Below are 19,537 nucleotides of genomic sequence, written 5' to 3'. Positions count from 1 at the left end.
ATAAAAAAATACAATGAAAATTGTCATGGAACGGTCTGAGTTTATATACAAATAAAACATGTTAAAATGTAAAACGACACAATTCCTGTGCTCAAAACAGATGGAGTGTGTTTGAGTGATATTGGCCAGTGGTGGGGAAGGAAGGTTTGAGGTGTTGAAGCAGCAGAAAATGGTGCTCTGGTAGATTTGACGAACAACACAATACAACACATACAATTATTTCTAAAATACATTGCATTTAGGAAATTCTGATCGCAGGGTAACAGTAAAGACTGTAAAGGTCGATTAAAACGCTTTGCTTTTGGGTCTGCAGAGGGTCAACGTCGTTACGCAGAGTAGATCTTGGGAGAATGCAAAGCGGGCGTCTTTTCAAGGCACTTGGCGGCACGGAGAAGGCCTTTATTGCGACAAAGTTCATCGAGGGAAAAGTCTCTTAAGGCACATGAAAAGAAAAGTCTTGTGTAAAAGCGGAGGAGAGTTTCGTCTCGACTCCATGGTGAGGCTCTGGAGTCTCATATTTGTCTCCATCCTCCTCGTTTTTCCTCCTCCTCCTGTTCCTCTCTAGTCTGAGGTGTTGTGCGCATCAGCAAGCAGCTCTGGTCTCAGGCATTCGATAGGACACTGGATGTTCTGCAGGTGAGAGACAACATTCTTTTAGTTATGAACATCTGCTGAGGGAATGCACATGCCAGACGCTTCAGTAAGTTCATCTTCAGTAAAGTAAATTCTCTTAAGACTGAGTTACACTTAGTAGCAAATGTGTGTCATACACTGAGAATAGCTGATCTACAAGCCCACAACGTTGCGCTGTGTTCGACACCGGTATACATACGGCTTAAACCACACATAGCCTATGCATCTCATGAGCTATTCGTTATATGGATGGGTTTTAAGCAGTGAATGGAGTCAAAGTTGCTCATTCAAAAGCATATTTTAAACTGCCATTTGTTTGGTATGATAGCGGTATGATCCAGGTGGATGTCTATTTGACCCCTGGATGTACACTTTTATGTACAATATATTGCCGCAAGGTCTGCCAACAGTCTCATCAACACAAGTTTCAGTGACTGACTAGGTCTAATATCCAGACAAGAACCATATCCTGTTGTAGAAAGGAGTCACTGACCAGCTTGCGCAAGGCGTTCTCTCTGTAGATGTCATAGACATCTGAGCGTACGGGTTGTAGGAGGTCAACGTCCACCTCGGTCGGTCCTCCCGGCCTCCTGCAGTTCTCACATCGCCAGCCCTGAAGCAGAGGATGGAGAAGCGTTATTGTAAACACATACGTATGATAGAATGTACGCATATAAACAACACACATGGACGAGCATGCGCGCCTACATAATCAGTACTGTAGTACCACCTGGTATGGATGCTTGTCTGCAGCCCTAAAGTCACTGCTGCAACAACTGAACATTTGTTCAAAGATAGTTGGACAACTTCAGGGCTATACACATCTGATCTACGAATGATAACAGCATTCTAAGGTTGGCAAGGAATACAGTATTACCACTAACAATAGCCATGTAGACTTGTAGACAATATAGGCTGCTGCCTTCAGGAAGGAGATACAGTGAGATACACACACACACACACACACACACACACACACACACACACACACACACACACACACACACACACACACACACACACACACACACACACACACACACACACACACACACACACACACACACACACACACACAAACTCATCCCACCTGTTGTCCTCCATAGCAGGTACAAGTACAGATGGCTCCCAGGTATTCTTTCTGCCACTGGTTTCCTATCTGGTACATCTTCCCGTCATCATAACATGTCGATTCATCTGAGGGAAAACGCATGTCAACAAAATACCATTACTTGTCATTCATTAGAACTGGTTCACTGAGTTGATAATTTGGAGACTGCCCATAATGTGCATCCGCGTCAACTTGTAGCCATATGCATTTACACAGTAATATCCTCAGACTTCATTTAACTTCTTGAGGGCTTACAGATACATCTGTACACTCTCAAGGATCAGATCTGTTACTTACGCGGTTCACATTTGAACTCTCCCTTGCCGTTGCCCAGGCAGGTGCAGCTCATCATGTGGCCATTCTCAGCGTGACGGTCCCACTTCTGGCCGATGCGGTAGTTTTGGCCGTTGTCGTGACACCACTCTGGAGAGGATAATATGAGGGAGGAAGGAGAGGTGGGGTAGGAGGACAACAAAGGGAGATGGACACGGTGGAGAAGAGGAAAGAAAGGAGACAGGTTAATGGAGAGAATTTGAACACGGGTTGGGATCTGGATTCCGTATGAACCGGATCCAACACCACATTTATGGTGGTTCACAAACTTTTTTTACTCTTTCATAGTTGTATAAACACTCCACATTTTAACAATTCCACTGTGTGTGAAGGCACGATAGATTTGAATAGATTCATCTTGTGCCTGAGGCACTCAAAGACACACACACACACACACACACACACACACACACACACACACACACACACACACACACACACACACACACACACACACACACACTTGCTTTGAACTCATGACATTTGCACTGCGGCAAGTGGTTGTCTCAGTTTTTGGTATCATCAAGTTAAACACAATGACGGACAATACAAATAACTGAGACCGTAGCAATTTGCTAAGCTGGCGGTTTTTCCCCGTTACTGCCATGTTTTTACTGTTTAGAAACACAGCAGATGGGGCTAGCATGGACAGACCGAGAGTGGGCGGGGGAAGAGAGAGATTATATATATATATATATATATATATATATATATATATATATATATACATATATATATATATATATATATATATATATATATATGAAATATACAGTATATGATACACATGCATATGCTGTATAGCATTTAAGGCTGTCCATGCCAGATTTTACAACAATAAGTTCCGACCAAGTAATTTGATTGGAGAAGAGGCTTTCCATGAGTGCTGTTATTGAGTGTGACAACAATGGGACTTTTAACTCTATAGTGGAAATGTTACTTCTCACAAATAACGTTTGAGAACATTCAGATTAATCTAAATGACTAATTGTCTGTGATTAGTTATGACAGAATCACAGCTGTACTGATTTAAAGTGCAATAGCGCCCCCTCTTGTGTGATATTGCTTACATAGTGGTAGAATAGATTCTGACATTTTATGTTGCTCTACAATCAATTAATTTATTAAGAAGACCTTTATTTAACTGAGAATATAATGGAGCCTGTGTGATTCAATTCCCTGCCCTTCCCATATTAGAGCTTCTGAACTAACAAAAAACTAAAGTCAAATATGACTGGTGAGAAAACTGTTTCTCTGTGAGACATTATGACATACGTAATAATATTCATACATATTTATTTTACACTCCATTTGTAATAAATACTCCAATTCTATTGCACTTGGTCGGGTGTTTGCAAAGCATGCTGGGTTGGGGTTAATAAGCCACTCACTGGATGAATCACATCTAAAATGGCCGCTGCCCAGTCCCAGGCAGCGACACCACAACTTGAAGCCGGTCTCGGACATACGCTCCCACTCAGAGCCCACCTCGTGGTAGGTGTGTGTGAACGTATCGTAACACACGTCACGGTTAGTGCCGATGGGGAGGTCACCTGGAACTACGAGGATGGAAGAGAAAGAAAAGAAAAGATCAGATGGGTTTTGTTTTTTTCTGATGTGGTCTACTGACTTATTTCTGCTAAAGCTGAGAGAGAGAACAAACAGATGCATTCTTATTAATTCAACAACTAGCAGTTTGCTTAGAACTTTCGCCAATGGCAATTGCTACAAACACAGTTACTATATTCATTATTTAAAACTACATTAACCAATTACTGTAATGCACTTGCAGTATGAATATTAATTCATTACATGTTTAGTAATAGCCTGAGTCATCATAGTCCTAATCCACTCAATTACAAAAGTATGTTACAAATAACAAAATACTATATTCCTGAATGAACCCATTAAGTCCTGAGGCCGATTTTACTAATGCCTTCTAAACCAAGTTTTGTCACACTTTCAAGATTTTTCAATTTAAAAAAATAGCACATATACAAGATATACATGAGCTGTGATACATGTCTGCTATTTTTGTACAGCCAACGTGAAAATCTAAAATGACACAGATGCTTTTAATGCTTTAAATGTCTTAAAATTCCCCTGAATGGGACAATGTGCTCAATATGATGGAGAAAAAAACAATAACTCTACTGTACCGGCATTGCCCACGGTTATGGTTTCATCCAGAACTTTCTCTTTGGCCTCGCCCCGCATGGCCTCCACTATGACATTATAGGACGCCCCAGAGGTCAGGCCAATCAGGGTTGCACTGGTGGACGTTCCAGGAAGATGCATCTACGTGAGGAGTGACAAAGAGATTAGTAAACATGTTAATGTGTGTGTGTGAGAGATTGTCTCCATGCGCAAAGTCTGTACTCTGAGTTGTGTGATCATGCACACCTAATTCACAAGATATAATTAAAGATATAGATATAATTCACAGCTCATGTGAATTATATCGATGTTTGTCCAGCAGAGGTCCATCGAACAAGTGGACTATAAAAAAACTATTTTAATCAAGCTCCTAGAAGCTCCATCATGGTGCGATGCGTTGTGAGCTTGAGCTCGTAGAACGATTTCATCAGTGTCATCGTTATGCGACGAAGTACAAAATAAGGATTAAATGTTAATGTTACTAATTTTAGTAACATTTTTTATATTGATATATAAAACAATAAGACGATAATCGATAGTTGCAGCCCTAGTGTAATACAAGTGTGAGTGTGTGTGTGCTAGGGATGGGACTATAAGCGATTATCTTTATTGTGATAAAAAACACTCACGATAATCATATCGTGGAGATTTAATTTATCGTGATATCATCCTTCGTCATGCACTGGAATCAATTCACCTTTTATTTGCAGAGCTGCATATCCGGTACCATTTAAACACTCTATAACTGGCAAAGGTTTTTCACTCTCTATCAAATATGTCTTTGCCCAAAAATAGCCGATCTACAAGTTACGAGCTTGTAGATCTGCTATTTTTTGGCAAATGTTCCGCGCCACCAGGATAATGGATTTTCATTATCACGATAATATCCTAAGTTACAATAATCGTGATATGAAATGTTCATATCGTCCCATCCCTTGTGTGCGTATCCAAGTACCTGGAAGGTCTTCTCCTCCAGGTGTGTGATGGGGTTGCAGGACACCACGTACTCGGTGGTGTGGGGGATGGGCTGCCAGGAGAGGGTTGTGAGAGTCTGGGCTTCCTGGGGCAACTCTGTCTCGTTGTCAGGGAAACCAAACGCCAGACCACCGCCGAGGCCGGGCAGCGGACCCTCGTTCACCTGTTGGACAATACCGACCAAAGATCAGACAACTGTGCTGCACGGGGATATATGGCAAAAATGGTACTAGTTGAAAAATATTTACTACACACAAAAATCATAAAATATTTTTATATGCAGAGAGAACAATAATTCCAGTGTTCAAAATATAATTGTAGAAAGATACATCAAATGTGAACTATATTATTATTTTTTACTTTGAAGCTTGATTAAGTTATGGGGGGGGGGGGGGGGGGGGTGGCTCATGAGGTTGAGTGGTGGTTAGATCCCCAACTCCTCCTGGCTCTGTGTCAAAGTGTCCTTGAGCAAGACACCTCCTAACTAGCTAGTTAGGACTTCGGTGTCTGTTTGTCACTATCTGTCTATGAGTGTCTGTCCTTCCATCTTTCTGTCTGTCAGACGCTGTCTCCCAATTAGCAGGTTGGTGCCTGGCATGGCTGTCTCTGCCAGTGTGTGAATGTATCACACTTTATAAAGCACTTTGGAGAAAGGTGCTATAGAAAGCCCATTTAATATTTAAGTTTAAACACTTATAATCCAGCACAATGCCAACAAGTCTCACTCACCCTGACTAAGGGTACTCTGTTTCCATCAGGGCCTGGTACAGGGATGTAGACCAGTGGTTGTCCGACCGTGGGTCTCTGTCCCTCCCTAGGTCCGGTACCAGGCACATTAAGGCCATTGTTAGGACCCAGATTCTGGTATTCTGTGTAGATGTGCTGGCCTTGCTGGCCTGGCTGGCTCTGGCCTCCGGTTCCAGCTAAATGGACGTGGTTGGAGTTGAAACTGGGAAGAGAAAGAAAGAAGTTGAGTTGTTAAAGGAATACTTCAACCCCAAAATGACTTATACTGACTCACAGTATAATCTTAAAATAAATATAACATTTATAATATAACTTTGCCGTTTTGATGAACTACTGCGACAAAAACAGAAATTTTCCATGAATTCAAGGCTTCATGGAGTGGGGTTACTGGTAGGAAGAAAAAGTTATAATGGCGTTAAGTATTAATTGAAACCCTGAATTATACTGAATTGTACGATTGATAGAGTATAAGATCCCAACGAGCTTGTAGATCGGTTAGGTTGCACAATGGAATATAATTCGATAAAAGTCTGTTCTTACGTCCTGTCATTGAAGGTTTCTGGGACATCCAGGTGGGACTGGATGCCGGGTCTGTGGGGGACAGGAAGCTGGGGCAGCTCAGGGATCAATATATCTGGAGTTGTTTCTGATTGGGGGAGAGACAAAAGGTGGGCGGGCTGTTAGGAGCAAGGCAGAGCAAAGCGCTATGGAAGTATGGATCCACTGGATTACATTTTGAGTTTAGTGTTTTTTTTAATTCGATTTTTTTCACAGTATGCTATAAAATAAATTGACTGTTGTGAACGGTTGAGGAGAAACTCACACAAGAATAAAAGAGTGGACCCATACTTGAGGTGTATTTGCACACAGAGACAGACACTGATATGAACATATTTGCAATTTACTAGGTGGTTCAGGTTTGGTGTGAGACAGCTGTTGTCAGTCTGACCCGTGTTTAGGGGTGCCTCATTCATTTTGTATTGATTAAAAACATGTGTATTTCTCAACCACCAAGTACAAGTACCATCAATCAGTGTCAAGGTTATGAGGCCCTACTTTAGGGAGTACAGTTACAGATAGAAGCCAGCAGGGTGCAGCACAGTGCTAAAATTGCTAGACATTTTTTATGACTACATTTACACAGACTTCCAAATGCATTTTCAACCCTGTACATAAAAGTACATTGTGAAGTGCATGCATTGTTACTTTAGAGGAGTAAAATTTGATTAGAGTAAATTGGTAATATGATTTAATTACTCTTCCTGTAAATGTAGTTGCTACTGTTAATTTTGTTTGAGTATTGCAGTTTACAAAATTGACATTTGACGATTGTTTTCAATGGGTTGACATCACATGTATATTTTTCAACTAAAAGGATAAACAGATTTTATTCAATTGAAGCAGTGTAATAGACAGGCCTATATCATCAGGTGATTTTAGGATGTACTTACGAGTTCTGGCCTTGCCCACCAGAGCGGTGCTCCTCAGTGCATTCTGCAGGGCAACAATCTTAATGACATACTCAGTTCCTGGTTTCAGACCTACAACCAAACAAACATATTTACACGTTAAAATGAATTCCAGCCGCAGCACTGGTCCTGTCTTGGGAATTGAGCCCAGTGCTGAATGACACCGCCTAAACACTTTAACCCTGGTGTCCCCATTTTGGGCATGTCATTAAGGGTATACATTATGATTTCTCAAAAAGTGTAACAAAATGTAAAAATCTTGAAGTCTATAAGCTCACAACGTGTCACATCGCAACACTTTGTAGATCAGCTATTTTCATTATTCATGGTAACAATGTGTTCTGAAAATTAAAAATACAGAAGCACTATGTCAATACAAATAATACAGAAAGAAAATAAAAAGTAGATATACTAGTGTGCTCATATGTGTCCCTCTTTATGAGCATATAGCGCACCCATGTGGGTGTGAAGGTGTTTATGTAGACCTCTCAGTACATACAGTGTATGTGTGAGCCTGAGTGTATTTAATATATCCTGACTTTTTTTCCATGCTACTGCTGCAATATGACTTCATGCCCAGAAGAGCTTCTACACACTGGCTATGGGGCAGTTAGTGGTTCAGTGTTTTGCTCAGGGACCTCGACACTAGGCCAAGGGGGAGGATCGAACCAGGGACCTTCCAATTCCCAGATGGCCACTACCACCCCTCAAAACACGGATCTCCTTGAGCCAGATGTGTGTATCTGTGTGACACTTTTTCATGAATCCACACACACGCACGTGTCCATGTATAATCAACCCTCACCATTGACGACAGCGTAGCTCTGGCCTGCATTTGGCCGGGGGGTGAGCTCTCTTGGTATGCCTCCAGCCTCCTCGTAGGTGACGTAGTAACCGGTAACCCCCGTGCTACGAGACGGCTCCCAGGTGAAGGAGATGCTGCTGGGGGTCAGGGAAGTGAAACGGATGTTGGTGGGCGGGATCACTGCTGGCTTGGCTGGAAGAGACACAGACAGACACAAATGTTATACATATGAACGTTTCCACCGAGTGAAGAATTCTGTTGTAGTTGAGAGCACTGTGTGGAGGTGGTACCTGTGGTGGCGGTGAGGGTGAAGGGCGAACTGCGTCCGTTCCCATTCAGAGTGTAGATATTGATCTTATAGGTGGTGCTTGGCTGCAGACCTGAACAAAAGACACAGACGCATTAGAGAGGTGTGTGTGCGTGCAGGCGTGCGTGCATGTTTAACTGCACGCACGCCCGCAAAAAATACATGGGAATGTATTTTGTTATTCTTATACCGACAAATCCAACCACCCAACTGGCTATTGTGCATTGCTGTCACAATCAAGGGGTGGGCCTTAGGCTAGGGATTGTAAATACGTTGATGACGGCAAGCGAAGGTAGGGCCATTTGCTACCCGGTCCTGACAGCTGAATGAGTATTAAACAATATGCATGCATGTCCAGTCAAACTGTATAAGAGCCTAGACACGACTGTTGATACCAGATAATAACAACAAATTCCCAAAGTTTGGTTTGTATATGTATATACCTGTAATAGTGAAAGAGCGTGTTTCAGGGCTGATGTTTCTCTGAATGGGGGTGAGGCCTGTAGACGTTGCGGGCGTGGCTTCAATCAGGAAGCCGGATATGGCCTCCGTCTTGGAGCGCCACGTCAGAGTGATGGTGGAATCCTTAACGTCGGAGATGCGTACGCGACGAGGGGGGCTGATATCTGGCGGGAGAAGAGAGCAGGACCGGTTGAGTGAAAGAAAGAAGGAAAGACAGGCAGGCAGACAAGTCACACACAAGAGTGGCTTGTAGATCTGTAATGTACGTAGGGTTGAAGCTCGAAACATGAGCCTGTTACATACTCGATAACAAATGTATTGAGTACCCGGTATCAATAAGCTTTGGGCTTATCATGCCTGTTATCAAGCATATACGGTAGCGACATCATGTTTAAACAATCAAGACAAGAAGCGATCAAGAAATTATTACAGTACTATTCCTAATATAAAGCCATTTAACACTTATTGCAAATTAATGAATGGTTGTTTTAATGATAGACAAAATATATTTTACTTTTGTTATCACCATCTTCATAGATGGTGGGCAGCCACAAACTCACAGTCACAACAACTGGCCAATAATAAAAGATACCAGTTCTGTTCAGAATTCTTTTCCACAAAATATTAGAAAACGCTCAATAGTGGGCTCGATAAAAGCCCGGCTCAATAGGCAAGATCGATAAGGTGCTCATTATCAATAAAAAAATCCATCCCTAAATGTACGAAATGGAAATCTCTTCACACAGTCGCGTGGAAACAGAAGGCATTGGTAACAATTAGGTGGGTCTGAAATGACATACTGTCCAGGGTGGAGACCTCTCCCTGGAGCGGCCTGCTGGTCAGCGAGTCCTTCAGAGCATAAACATGAACCTCGTAGGCGGTGGCGACCTGGAACGAGAGGGAAGGTGAGAAGAGAGAGAAACTTTAAATAGGACTTTTCTACCTCCACTGCAAAGCCATCTGTCTAGTTTAACACTCAAGCGATACATTGGCACTCACGATTTTTACAGAGTGGACAGTCGTGATTTTGGCAGTCTCCAAAGTGCTCTCTGTGTGTGTGTGTGTGTGTGTGTGTGTGTGTGTGTGTGTGTGTGTGTGTGTGTGTGTGTGTGTGTGTGTGTGTGTGTGTCTTTGATGCATAAACCATGTGAAGATGACAGGGCAAGGCGGTGGCCTGTGGCTTCGGTGGGCGGAGAGACTGCCAACATACACAGGCTGCACGCATGCGCACACACAAACATGAACGCGAGCGCACGCACACACACACACACACACACGCACACGCACACGCACACGCACACGCACACACACACACACACACACACACACACACACACACACACACACACACACTCACACATACACGTGCTGTGCTCTCAGGCCTCTATGTACTTCTGCCTGCATGTTCATGTGTACCTTTGTGCACGTGTGCAGCCACGTCTGTCCTAAAGATGTCTCGAAGTGTGTCTCCATTTCTGTGTCTGTGTATGTATTCATGTGTGCGAGTGTGTGTGTGTGTGTGTGTGTGTGTGTGCGTGCGTGCGTGCGTGCGTGCGTGCGTGCGTGTGCGTGCGTGCGTGCGTGCATTAAAGCTGAGCTGTGCTATAAAACGGCAGTCTGAACCCTTCGGCAGGATCTGAGGATTATTCCAGATTCAAATACTTTTCCTATGACTAAATGGGAAAAGTCTGGAGTCTGGGACTGTCACATGTCGCCTCCTTACCTTGTGTGTGTGTGTGTGTGTGTGTGTGTGTGTGTGTGTGTGTGTGTGTGTGTGTGTGTGTGTGTGTGTGTGTGTGTGTGTGTGTCTGTGTGTGTTTTCACCCGATTCTTATAGCATATGGACTGACTTTAGTCTAGTACTAGGGCATTTACTCTAACATGGCCTGTTCTTCACCTTTCCAGATCTGTCTTGTTAGGGTGGATATACAGTATGCGATTTATGACCAGGTTCGGCTCCAGTTACACATGTCAGCACTTATTCCATTTTATTTTTTACAGTATTCTTGCGACAGAACTGTTGCAGATTTGGAGAATTCCATATGTACGCTTTTCCCGCCGTTAGAAGGAACAACACATGATCTGGCAAAATGGTAGTTTGAGAGACAAACTGGTGTTAAAATATTTTAATAGAGCTTGGCTGAAAGCTCAATTCTGATTGGTCAATCACGACATTCACCTTGTCTTTTTATTGACAGCAGACCATTGCTATGATGAACAAACCGTTGCTATGGACTTAGACAGTGTACCGACCAGTGCTTGGCTCAACACAGTCATTTTACAGCTTAACAGTACAGTAAAGAATGTTTTTTGAAAAGCTTTGAGTCTAAAAATAGGCAATGCAGTAACAAAATCTTGATTCATATTGCATCAGCACGTGAGCCCGCCGAGTTGCGCCTTCTTAAAATCAATGAAATCATTTGTTTTTTACAATTCGTGTCAGATTATTGATGTATTTATTATGTAGTAATAAGAAGGATAGTGAACAACAAGCCAGTCATTCATGAGAAACGAACTCCTTCGGGGTGAGCATCAGTACAGCTCACTGTTCAATATCGCTTACATAATTCTATGTACCTTATTAATACATACATATTACGCATAAGGTTTTCAGATATACCAGTTTAAATATCTGTACATGTATAAACACACACCCACACCGACACCCACACCCACACCCACACACACACCCACACACACACACACACACACACACACACACACACACACACACACACACTAACCATGAGTCCTGGTATGACGGCCTGCCTGGTGTCTGGGGCCAGGTTGAGCTCCTTGGTGGGACCCGTCTTGCTCTTGGGGTTCACCACCACACGGTAGCCTGTGAGCCCCGTCAGCCCTGTGAGACGGTTGGCCTGGCCAGACACGGTCCAGGTTATGGTGAAGGAGGTGGGACCAACCTGGGAGAACTTGAGGTCGATGGGGGGAGGGATGGCTAAGAAATCGAGGGAGAAGGAAGAGAGGGGGTTAGAGAGTTTTCATGTGAGGACACAGAGAGAAGGATAGAGATATGAATGGTATACGGCAGTGATTCACAACGCTTTTTTTAATTTTATTTCAAGGACCACCAGTTTGATTTTGCATTAGTCCTGTGGTTCTCAAACCTTTTTGGCTGCAGTACCTTGACTGATTTCTGAAGCCAAGTATCCCCTTCCCATGACTGCAGCCTTTTGCTTACAAAATATTGACATCAAAAGTCCAGTTCCAATGCCAATATGTTGAAAATAAAACAGCATAATGGCAAATAAACATTGCTTTCTATTGAATAACAGTTGCATTAGTCATGCTATTGATGTCATTTGGTTTAACAATTTACAGATGAGCAAGTTCACACAAAGTCTGTCAATGTTTTATCATTAACCATAACAGTGAAATACATTCCCATTTTCTATCTATGTAGTTGGCACCTCAACAGAGTGCAGTCTAGATATTTCTGGAAACTCTCCGTGTCAATTTAACTCTTAAGACTCATACTATCAACCATATACCGGTAGCTGGGGACCCCCTGGAAAGCCCTCAAGGACCCCTGAGCCACTGTCACACAGCAAGTAGGAGTGGTACTGTATGTCACTCTCCCATACCTGTGGCCTGGGTTCCCACCACCGGGCTGCTGGCCGTGTGGTCGTGCAGGGCGATGACCTTCACCGTGTACTCGGTTCCTGGTCGCAGGCCGTAGATGGTGGCGGACTCTGAGTCGCCCCTGGGGGAGGGCAGCAGCTCCCTCTCGCCCTCCTCGGGGCTGTAGTACAACACACGGTACGCCGTCACCACGCCCTCCGGGCTTTCCCACGTGATCCTCAATGAGGTGGAGTCAATGTCCGAGAAGGTCAGGTCCTTGGGCCGGTCAACAGCTGTATGGAGAGAGAGAGAGAGAGAGAGAGAGATTTTAATTTGAAAAGCACTTTAGTAAAACCCATTTTTCCGCTACCATTTTACACAGAGACAAAAGGACAATCAAACAATACCATAAGATTATCCAAATCAACCAATCTAACTATTAATTTTACCGAATGTCCATCCGTCTGACCGTCTGTCTGTATGCTGATATCACGCATGCTGACATCACTGATACTACACAGTGTGGCCACCATGGTAACAGCCGCATGCTGAAACAAGGCCTACAGTACATCACAGGCAGGTATTGCACAACTGGACGTCAAAGGTGACTGTTCTGCCCAACGGTCACCTGGGTTCTACAACATTACTTCTGAGACTCCTACATTCAATCCCTCATATACTGTGCATACCCCCCCGGGCACAGGACTAGTATGATTAGACCATGTAAAACCCTTACTTGTCACAGCAGTCTCCACCAGAGGGGGGCTCTCTCCATCTTGACCCAGAGCATACACGCTCAGGATGTATTCCATGGTCGGCATCAGGCCTGAGAACGTCATCTCTGTCTGATCTGGAGCGACCACCTCGGAGAAGGAGGGCCCTTGTCCGTTCCTGGGGGCTCCTGTCACCCTGTAGCCCTGGATGGGCCCCTGGGCCGGGGTCCACCTCACTGTGATGCTGCTGTCTTTCACATCAGTCACCTCCATCTCAGTGGGAGAGTCAATGCCTGGGGGAGGAATGAAGACACGGGTGAGGTCAGTTACGGCAAGGCTGAGAAACGCACATGCAGACAGGTTTGTATACAAAAATCTGGATATTGTGGAAAAGTTTATTATTTTCCGTAATTCCGTAAAAAAAAAATCATATATTCTAGAATCTAGATACATTGTACATGCACTGATTGAAATATTCAAAACCTAACCTTATTTAGACCACTCATAAGTCATAACAAGGATTTATAATAGAGAAATGTCAACCTTCTGAAGCCAGATTGTGATATTTCCGCACTCAGCGGTGATTTGGGAAGCTATGGCATCTGCTGCTTCCAATGCTTTTTTACACAACCCTGTAAGTATGTGTGTTTGTGTGTGTATATTTTACCTGTCTTGTGTGTGACGTAGATGGGAGTGCTGGATGCAGGGCTGTCTCCTCGGCCCGTCACAGCGTAGACGGTGATGGTGTAGTCGGTTCCGGGGTTCAGGTTGGTGATGGTGGCCGTGGACTGAGACCCAGGCACTGTGAACTCCTTGGGATTACTGTGACCTCCTGAACATTCAATGACACAGATCAGATTTTTATGCATATTGCAGAGTCAAGGAGCCTATTAAACTTTACCAGATTTTGTATGAATTGAAACCCTGCTTATTAGTTTGTCCACGTGCAGTGCTGTGTTTTGGTACCACCATGGACTTACCAGACTCTCCGTGAGTGATCCTGTAGTAGCGCACAGTGACAGAGGGGGCGTCCCAGCGGATGGTGATGCTGGTGGGGGATGAGTCGACCACCTCCAGGTCTGTGGGAGCATCGGAGACTGGAGAGAGAAACACAATGGAGAGATGCTGATAATGTATTCATGGAAATAATGACAACAGTTGACATCACCTCCAACAGCATATATACACAGAGAGCAATCCTGTGTTAATTTAACTATAACTTTCAGGATTCGAACCTGGATCACCCGTACAAGCCCCAAGACTTCTCCTGAGTTGAGCTACTGTATAATGGAGAGCATGTTTGGGAGGGCTGTTGTTTCTGTTTGACCTTACTGCAATACCTCTTGTCAGCCAGTAGTGGTCCTAACTGACCACAGAATCTAAATTTCACAATAGAAGAGGAGGGAGGTCCAACCACCACTGTTTCTTAGACCACCATGTTACAGGGCATAGCCAAGTGATAGAATGGCTGGAAACAGAAGGTCCCTGGTTTGATCCTCGCCCAGTCTACGTGTCCAAGTGTCACTGAGCAAGGCATTTAACCCCTAACAGCTCCCCCCATCTGCCGCATGAAGATGTAATTTCCTCTTCCACGGGCACAAAAAAAAACCCTACTCAATTTCCCTTAAATCATACTATGTAGGTGTGTAAACAGATTATAAAATGTATTTTATAGGTAGAACTAAAAACAGGGATACTTACTAGTCTTCTGTGTTCCGCTGAGTGGAAGACTCTCCCGGTTCCCGCTCACGGCATAGATGTTGACCTGGTAGTCCGTCTCGGGGGTGAGTCCCATCAGGGTGAAGTGGCTCCTGGAGGGGGGCAGCCTCTCCTCCTTGGCCCGCCCGCCGCTGGCCATCTGATAGCGGATGCGGTAGCCGGTGATCCTGGACTGAGGGGCGACCCAGTGGACCGTGAAGGAGCTGGTCAGGATGTCTGTGAACCGCAGGCCGTCCGGAGCGTCCAGGGCTGGGGAGAGAGAGAGAGAGAGAGAGAGAGAGAGAGAGAGAGAGAGAGAGAGAGAGAGAGAGAGAGAGGAAGATGGGGAAGACATTAGTGAAAACTGGCAGGCTCTTTGTTTTGCATGTTTTTGTTATTTAGACTTGTTTTTTTCTTGAGCACAACATAATCATTTTGATAGCAGGTTATTTAGACAGATGCTACATTCATTGTTTACCTGGTATCCTTTGGTTAAAATTAGTTCAGATTATTATTTTGATAGTAATTGTTAAGAGTTTAGACTGATGCCAGGTTCTTGGTTTACTTACGATCCTATTTAACTGAGACACTACACCCTCTCTGCATTTGATGTATGCGTTTACCTTGCTTATTGTAAGTCGCACTGGTTAATGCCTAAATAGTAAATAGTACAGTTTAAAGAGAATTCTGAATGAATAATGTCAATATCTAGATTGGTAAAATCATCAGCGTTCTTTTATCCACTTGTAAACGGATCTATTTTTTAGTTTCGTTTAGTTTATTAGCACATTATAAAAAATAGAACAATACATATTGAGGATACAAAATACTAGAGGAATAAGGAGAGGAAGAAGCCTAAAGGCTTATTTGGAATCCTTTCCTTAACGAAAGAGGTCATTCATTTAACAAATACAAGTTCACTAGGAACAAATACAATATACAAGTTATGTCAGAGCAGCTGTGCAATAAAGAAGTAAAAACACAGAAACTCCACAAAAAAAGACAAAAACAAAAACAAAAAACACATTTGGTGAGATAACACATCAGTAGATGAAATCATGTGGACTTACAGTAAAGAAATAAGATATTGTTTCATACGTTTCTTAAATATTGACAAGGATAGAGATGACTTAAGTGATGTATCTAGAGAGCTCCACAATTGAGGGCCTCTAAATGTAATAAATAATTGATGTTTTGTGGTACGACAAAGAGGTCGATCAAAATCATCTCTATTCCTTGTAAGGTAGGAGTGAATTTCAGAAGTAACCTTATGTCTCTGTACACTCAGAGTTAGGGCTTTTACTGTATACTGTGCATCTGATGTCGGGGTACTCACTTGTTCTCTGTGTGCCAACTACTGGTGAGCTCTCCCTCTGTTCGTACACACATACCACGCTCACCAGATACTCTGTGTTGGGCAGCAAATCTGTGGGCAAGTGAACGAGAGACAACAGATTAATCATGTGGTGTATGTACAGTATGTGTGTGTGCGTGCGTGTATGTGTGTTCTTGTGTGTGTGTACGTGTGTGCATGCATTTCATACTTCTCAGCACCCCACTGTTGCTCCTGCCGCCAACACTTGTTTCTGTCGTTTCATCTTCGTCATCAATAGGGTGGTACCTGATCAATGAAGACAAAGCAACGAATTTCAAGATAATGCAGACGTATTTGAGTAATGCACACTGGTACTGCACCGCTGTTCCTTGAGAAATGTGGACAATGTTCTACCTCATTGGTTCCCAAACTTTTTAACCTGTGACCCAAAAGAGAGATTAGACGTTTCCCAGGACCCAAACTGAAAATAGCAGATCTACAAGCTTACAATGCTGCGCTTCGACTATTTTCACTATTTCTTGAACATTTTGTTCTCTAATTTATGGAATTTCTTAGATTTTTCTTAGATTTGTTCATGAAAATACTGAAAAAAAAGAAAACATTGAATTTGTTTTTTTAATTCATGACATTTTTAGCTTCACTCACCCATAAATATGTGTCCGCGACCCACAAATGGGTCCCGACCCAGTGCTTGGGAAACAGTGTCCTACCTGATCAGGAAGCTGTTGATGTCATCGGTGTTGGGGACGTGAGGAGGGATCCAGGTGACCTCCATGCTGTCTGCTCCCACCAGGCCAAAGCCCAGACCTGTAGGCGCTGGCACAGCTGTAGAGGCAAGGACAATCACACAGTTAACGTATGAATCTATTACACAGGCGTGCCAGTCTCACACGCGTGTGTGTTGCTCACAACGCGTGAACACGTCGCATCTTGTTTGTCATCGAGTGGCGGCATGTAAGCCCGAATGCATCGGAGCAATTCTAACACCAGTTATCCTGAAAACCCGCCCACAATAGCTGTGATTGGCTGAGACATATGGAGTGCTCATAACGCACAGATCGAGTGCTTGTTTCGGTTCACGTGATAACCTGTTCCGTCTACCATGGCTTGACAACTTGGACGGTGCCTTTGGACGGTGTCATTGTCTGCTCACAGACACAAGCTCGACTTTTAAGAGGTTAAGATAAAGTGGTGCAAAGACAGAAAATACAAAATACGGAAAGGTAGTTAAACAGTAGATTTGATGAACCGTAAGCTCAATAAATATACATATATACAGTATATATTCGAAAGAGAAAGTGATTCACCGCACATCTCTTGAACTGTGTGTGTGTATGCGCGCCTTTTATTGTCTGGTGTGCCGAGTGTGCCTAATCCTCCATCAGCAGGTTTACAACATCTTGAAAGTGAAAAGAACAAAGAGCGCTTTGCGCTGGGGAGAGAAATGAGCCCCAGCGTGATCCCATGTTTCAAAGTGAAACCACATGGTCCAACAACAGACTAGACTGCACTGCAGCCTGTAACGCAAATTACATCAGGGAACTGATGACACAGGCTTTGAAGAACCGTGATGTGCTCCAGAAGAAAAAACAACATCTAATTGACAATATACTGTAAAATCCTTTTTACGGCGTACACAACACAGTGACTCTGTGAGTCTATATGCACATTTATGCATGTGTGTGCGTGTGTGGGCGCACAGTACATTTAACAGAGATGCTGAGGTTCCATGTTTGCTACACCAGTGGTTCTCAACCTTTTCAGCCCGTGACTCCCCAAAAATTAAAAAGGTCTTAAAAGTCCTTAAATTGTCACTCTAGAATATACATATAGAGTCTATACACTTAAACGTTATGTTGGTTTGGGGCGCCCGCTGGCCTACTGGTCCAGGTGCATACCACTTAGGCATTGCCACATAGGCATGGATGCCTGGCGGCGTCGCCGGTTAGATTCCCGATCCGGATGACCTCATGTCACTCCCCATCTCTCTCCCCATTTCCTGTCAGTCTACTGTCCTATCAAGAAAGGCATGACAGCCCCAAAACAAATCTTAAAAAAAAAACATCATATGGGGATCCTGGGGACTTCCCCCTGGGGATCCCGACCCACTGTGCTACACTAGCGCAGAAATATGACACCTTATGAAAGCACAGCAGCGCTGTGTCTACGACTGTGAGTGTGTGTGTGTGCGTGTGTGTGCGCTCTCCACCTTCTTGCATCACTCTCTCACCGGTCTGCTGAGTGAGCGTGGTGGGCTCGCTCTCGCCGTTGGTGGTCACGGTGATGACGCTGATGTCGTAGTCGATGCCAGGCTCCAGGCCGTACACCGTGTAGTAGCCGGCCGTGGCCTCCACCAGGTCCTCGAAGATGGGCACGCTCTCGCCGGCCGCCACCACCGTCACGCGGTAGCCGGTGATGGTGGTGGTGTTGAGCGGCGTCCAGCTCAGGCCGATGGTGGTGTCTGTGACGTCCACGAAGCTAAGGTCCGTCAGCTGTGGGATCTCTGTTGTGAGGAGGAGGCGAGGAGAGGAGCGGAGAGGAGTGGAGCAGAGCGGAATGGAACAGAGGAGAGGAGAGCAGAGAGGGGGCGAGCCAGTGTACAGACAAACAGACAAAACGGACGGACAGACACGTATAGCGATAGTGGGTTAGGATTAGCGGTGATGTGTGTGATATGTGTTTTGTCATATCACACAGGTTGGTTTCTCTGATATATATACGTATATTAAGGATTGTTTGTTTTGTTTTCTCATTCAATGAACGGACGTCCATTGAATGATTTTTTGGGGCTCAGTTCTTAATAATAATATACTCAGGAAACCAAGCTTCAGGGGAGCAAAATAGATGTGCAGCTATTTTGCATGGTGTTCAGTGTGTGAGAGGCTGTAGATTAGATCAGTGATACACAGATATATATATATATACGGTATATCACAGTATCACTGATCGACTGGAGGCTGTTTTGGAGGGATGAGTTGAAGTGATGTTGCTGTGATCTTATACCTTCATAATTAAAGTTCCACTGAATGTCCTTCAGATCATACTGTGCTTGAGCAAATTCACCATCAGGTGAAGGAAGTCAAGTCAGCAACACATAGGCTAAATACCTTCCCACATGGATTCTTAACACTATAGTTTTAAATAGAGAAGATTGCCAATTAAACGTTACATTTATTGAGGTTTCTTAATGGATACATTTGTCGTAGTAAACG

At 43.9% G+C, this 19,537-nt stretch overlaps 1 protein-coding gene across 1 annotated transcript in view; it reads right to left on the bottom strand.

The window, feature by feature from the left end:
- Positions 1 to 261: 261 nt before the first annotated feature.
- LOC308307848 (fibronectin-like) overlaps positions 262 to 19,537 on the bottom strand; it is a 55,539-nt gene continuing 36,263 nt past the window's right edge. Inside the window, exons 25-48 of the mRNA XM_080753151.1 lie at positions 18,556 to 18,828; positions 17,036 to 17,150; positions 16,534 to 16,610; positions 16,326 to 16,415; positions 14,993 to 15,259; positions 14,272 to 14,388; positions 13,959 to 14,123; positions 13,315 to 13,584; positions 12,602 to 12,871; positions 11,744 to 11,955; positions 9,800 to 9,887; positions 8,981 to 9,163; positions 8,521 to 8,610; positions 8,231 to 8,422; positions 7,408 to 7,497; positions 6,497 to 6,602; positions 5,939 to 6,158; positions 5,190 to 5,372; positions 4,237 to 4,375; positions 3,469 to 3,636; positions 2,042 to 2,167; positions 1,724 to 1,830; positions 1,127 to 1,246; positions 262 to 630 (exon numbers count right to left, since the gene is read on the bottom strand). Of these exons, the coding sequence (XP_080609277.1) occupies positions 562 to 630; positions 1,127 to 1,246; positions 1,724 to 1,830; positions 2,042 to 2,167; positions 3,469 to 3,636; positions 4,237 to 4,375; positions 5,190 to 5,372; positions 5,939 to 6,158; positions 6,497 to 6,602; positions 7,408 to 7,497; positions 8,231 to 8,422; positions 8,521 to 8,610; positions 8,981 to 9,163; positions 9,800 to 9,887; positions 11,744 to 11,955; positions 12,602 to 12,871; positions 13,315 to 13,584; positions 13,959 to 14,123; positions 14,272 to 14,388; positions 14,993 to 15,259; positions 16,326 to 16,415; positions 16,534 to 16,610; positions 17,036 to 17,150; positions 18,556 to 18,828 (3,737 nt within the window). The 3' untranslated portion in view covers positions 262 to 561. The remainder of the gene's footprint in view (positions 631 to 1,126; positions 1,247 to 1,723; positions 1,831 to 2,041; positions 2,168 to 3,468; positions 3,637 to 4,236; positions 4,376 to 5,189; positions 5,373 to 5,938; positions 6,159 to 6,496; positions 6,603 to 7,407; positions 7,498 to 8,230; positions 8,423 to 8,520; positions 8,611 to 8,980; positions 9,164 to 9,799; positions 9,888 to 11,743; positions 11,956 to 12,601; positions 12,872 to 13,314; positions 13,585 to 13,958; positions 14,124 to 14,271; positions 14,389 to 14,992; positions 15,260 to 16,325; positions 16,416 to 16,533; positions 16,611 to 17,035; positions 17,151 to 18,555; positions 18,829 to 19,537) is intronic.

This window comes from Nannobrachium achirus (assembly GCF_963921795.1).
Source record: "Nannobrachium achirus genome assembly, chromosome: 22".
Taxonomy (NCBI): Eukaryota; Metazoa; Chordata; class Actinopteri; order Myctophiformes; family Myctophidae; genus Nannobrachium; species Nannobrachium achirus.
This window is presented reverse-complemented; position numbering and strand designations above follow the sequence as displayed.